Source organism: Anneissia japonica, unplaced genomic scaffold (genome assembly GCF_011630105.1).
Source record: "Anneissia japonica isolate Jap-2015-1 unplaced genomic scaffold, ASM1163010v1 scaffold288101_len212226_cov194, whole genome shotgun sequence".
Classification (NCBI taxonomy): domain Eukaryota; kingdom Metazoa; phylum Echinodermata; class Crinoidea; order Comatulida; family Comatulidae; genus Anneissia; species Anneissia japonica.
In genome coordinates, this window is record NW_022729242.1 from 135,454 (window position 1) to 138,111 (window position 2,658).

General features: G+C 38.3%; 1 protein-coding gene across 5 annotated transcripts in view; it reads left to right on the forward strand.

Annotated features, from left to right (window-relative positions):
- LOC117114663 overlaps nucleotides 1–2,512 on the forward strand; it is a 23,531-nt gene extending 21,019 nt beyond the window's left edge. For 4 of the 5 annotated variants that reach the window (XM_033258359.1, XM_033258357.1, XM_033258356.1 and 1 more), the window contains 2 exons: nucleotides 1,319–1,998; nucleotides 2,285–2,512. In XM_033258359.1, the coding sequence (XP_033114250.1) occupies nucleotides 1,333–1,998; nucleotides 2,285–2,512 (894 nt within the window). In that variant the 5' untranslated portion in view covers nucleotides 1,319–1,332. Of the gene's footprint in view, nucleotides 1–238; nucleotides 332–1,318; nucleotides 1,999–2,284 lie in introns of all 5 variants that reach the window. The other variant, XM_033258358.1, reaches the window with a different exon arrangement.
- The last annotated feature ends 146 nt before the right edge of the window (nucleotides 2,513–2,658 follow it).

Below are 2,658 nucleotides of genomic sequence, written 5' to 3' on the forward strand. Positions count from 1 at the left end.
GACGAACCCATGTTGGCTCTAGTTCGTACCCCTTTATTTATGTTTTTCAACCTCATTTCATGTTCAACTAAGCGGTCAAACCTTTTACTATGTTCGCAATGACCACATAATAACTCTAAGGTGAGTGTTTTCTCATAGAATCTTGTTTTTCGGATGCACTAGTTCTCTCAACTTGTTTTGATGTCTGAATCATGTATTAAAGTTGTGTGTGCTCATTCGATCTGATCTTTTCCGATAGACCACTGACATACAGAATCATGACAAAGCCCCTTGTGGATTTCTCTTTGGTACTTCACATGTGTTGTCTTTCTGTCTTCATGGTCCAAGAAAGGTATGATTCCACATGGAATACAACCATTAGACAGGTTAATTTGTTGATAGGTTGCAATTAAAACTTGGGTTTTGCAATTAATAATTGACATTACTTCGCAAAAATCTAGGCAGGTTGTGTTAGAAATTTTTCGGCCATTTCGAAATTCAAAATGGCCACCATTCTTGATCCATGTCTATATCACCATTCGACAGCTTGACACTGAAAACACAGGGTTTGGCTACCTAAATCATGTTGACCTGCTCTAATGACACAGTTATGTTTTTTATTACTGTTAAAATGACAGCCATTTTGAAATTCAAGATGGCCACCATTTATGATTCATGAGAATATGACCATTAGACAGGTTGACATTGAAAACCTATGGTTTGCTACCAAAATCAAGTTGATACCTGCTCTAATAGCACAGTTATTGCTATTTTACTTTCAAACTGGCAGCCATTTTAAAATTCAAGATGGCTTCCATTTATGGTTTGTGAGAAAATCACCATTGGACAGGTTGACATTGAGAAAATAGGGTTTGGTACCAAAATCATGTCGATACCTACTCTAATAGCGCAGTTATGGTTACTTTTACTGTATAAATGGCGGCCATTTTGAAATTCCAAAATGGCCGCTAAGACAATCTCGGGAAAAAATGGACCTTTGCATTTTTGGATTCAGCATACCCAAAATATTCGGAAAATGCAATAAAATTGCTTTGGACAGGCCTATCTCGCAAACCTGTTTTTTGGACATTAGGTTTCTCACTAAATCGGAATGAACACAGTAGGCCTAATTACTCCTCTAAAAATCTAAATAATTAAGGAGCCCGGTTGCGGTTATTCGTCTAGAATATTAAGTTGGAAATTATTTTTCGGCCTATTTATGAATGGGACCCTTAATAATAGTAATGAGTCTTGCACTGGCTGCACTGCCTATCCCTACGCCGTAATTTTTAAGCAAAAATCAACCGAATAAACCAATTATGGTGTCCTTATTATTCAGGATAATTCACGATCATGAATGTCTTGACCCAATCGGAAAAACATCGACAGTGTGGTAATGGATATTACAGATCTGTTACTCCTGGACTTAGCCCACTGCTGCAAAAAAGCCGTCTGGAGCAAGCCAAGCAGTGCTACACGGATGCCTTGAAATGTAGCTCTACCACAGAAGAAGCAGCATCAGCCAACAAAAACCTTGCAATGACATCGTGGAAGCTAGCGTCACTAGGTCAAGAACAGAAAGATTTGCGAAGCCAGATAGTGTTCTTCCACAAAGACGCGCTGAAATATTTCTCAAGGGCATTGAGGTTTGGCAATGACGCACACATTGGGCAATCTTGGTCTGAAAGTTTGGTCCAGAAAATGCATCAAAGTCTTCAGGAATGTCTTGATTTTGTTAATAACCAAACAAATATGTCTGATGAGAAGACTGACATCCTGTCAATGGCATGTCAACTTATTCCTGCTGGAGAATTCAAAGCCAATATTTCTATTCTTTATGTGGAACATCTTATCGGAAAAGCAATTGATCTTTTTCAAGACAGGAAGTGTCTGAGTATTCTATATGACTGCCATCAGCCTCTGGAGGAAGCCAAACGCTATGGTAGGAGTAACAAGGATATATTATCAGAGGTCGGTGTAATGTCTGAAGAAGTGACGATGCTGACAGCAGTGGCTGAGGTAAAAATGCATTCACTTTTCAATGATGTTTTGAATACAATAACATATCAATTGGAAAAAATAGAAGAATTAAAACCTAGGACCTGTACATTCGAGCAATAAGTACAAAAAATATGACTCTATGAGTTTGTAAAAGTACCCAATTTTTGATATTCAGGTGAAAGTGCAGCATCTGCGCCCGGCCCTTTTCCTATATTACTTAGAATGAAGTTACTTTTATTTTTATTTTAAATTATTTAATTAATAATACGAATATTAAAATGTTCTCTAATCTTTAATGAGACAGGCCAGACAGGCCCTGGAAACAGGAGACAGTCTGAAGAAAAAGATTTTGACGACGGAGGAAGATCTCAACATTGACATGGTGTGGGAAGTTCTTGACTGGTACAAGAAAGCCATTCTCTTGACACGAGAAAAGAACCTAGAGTTGGAGGCCATCGCTATGTGTCGCATGGGCATAATATACGACAGCATGCTGAAGTTGAAATCCAAAGCTAGACCGTATTTCAAGTAAGTATTGTAGCAGTGGCGGATCTAGGGGTGAATAGGGTGGCTAGCCACCCCCTTTGGTGACCTCGAAAAAAAAATATAGTCAGTCGTCTTGTTTTTTTTGTTTTTTTTTGTTTTTTTTTTGCCTCTCCCTAAATGATCAAGGAGGGA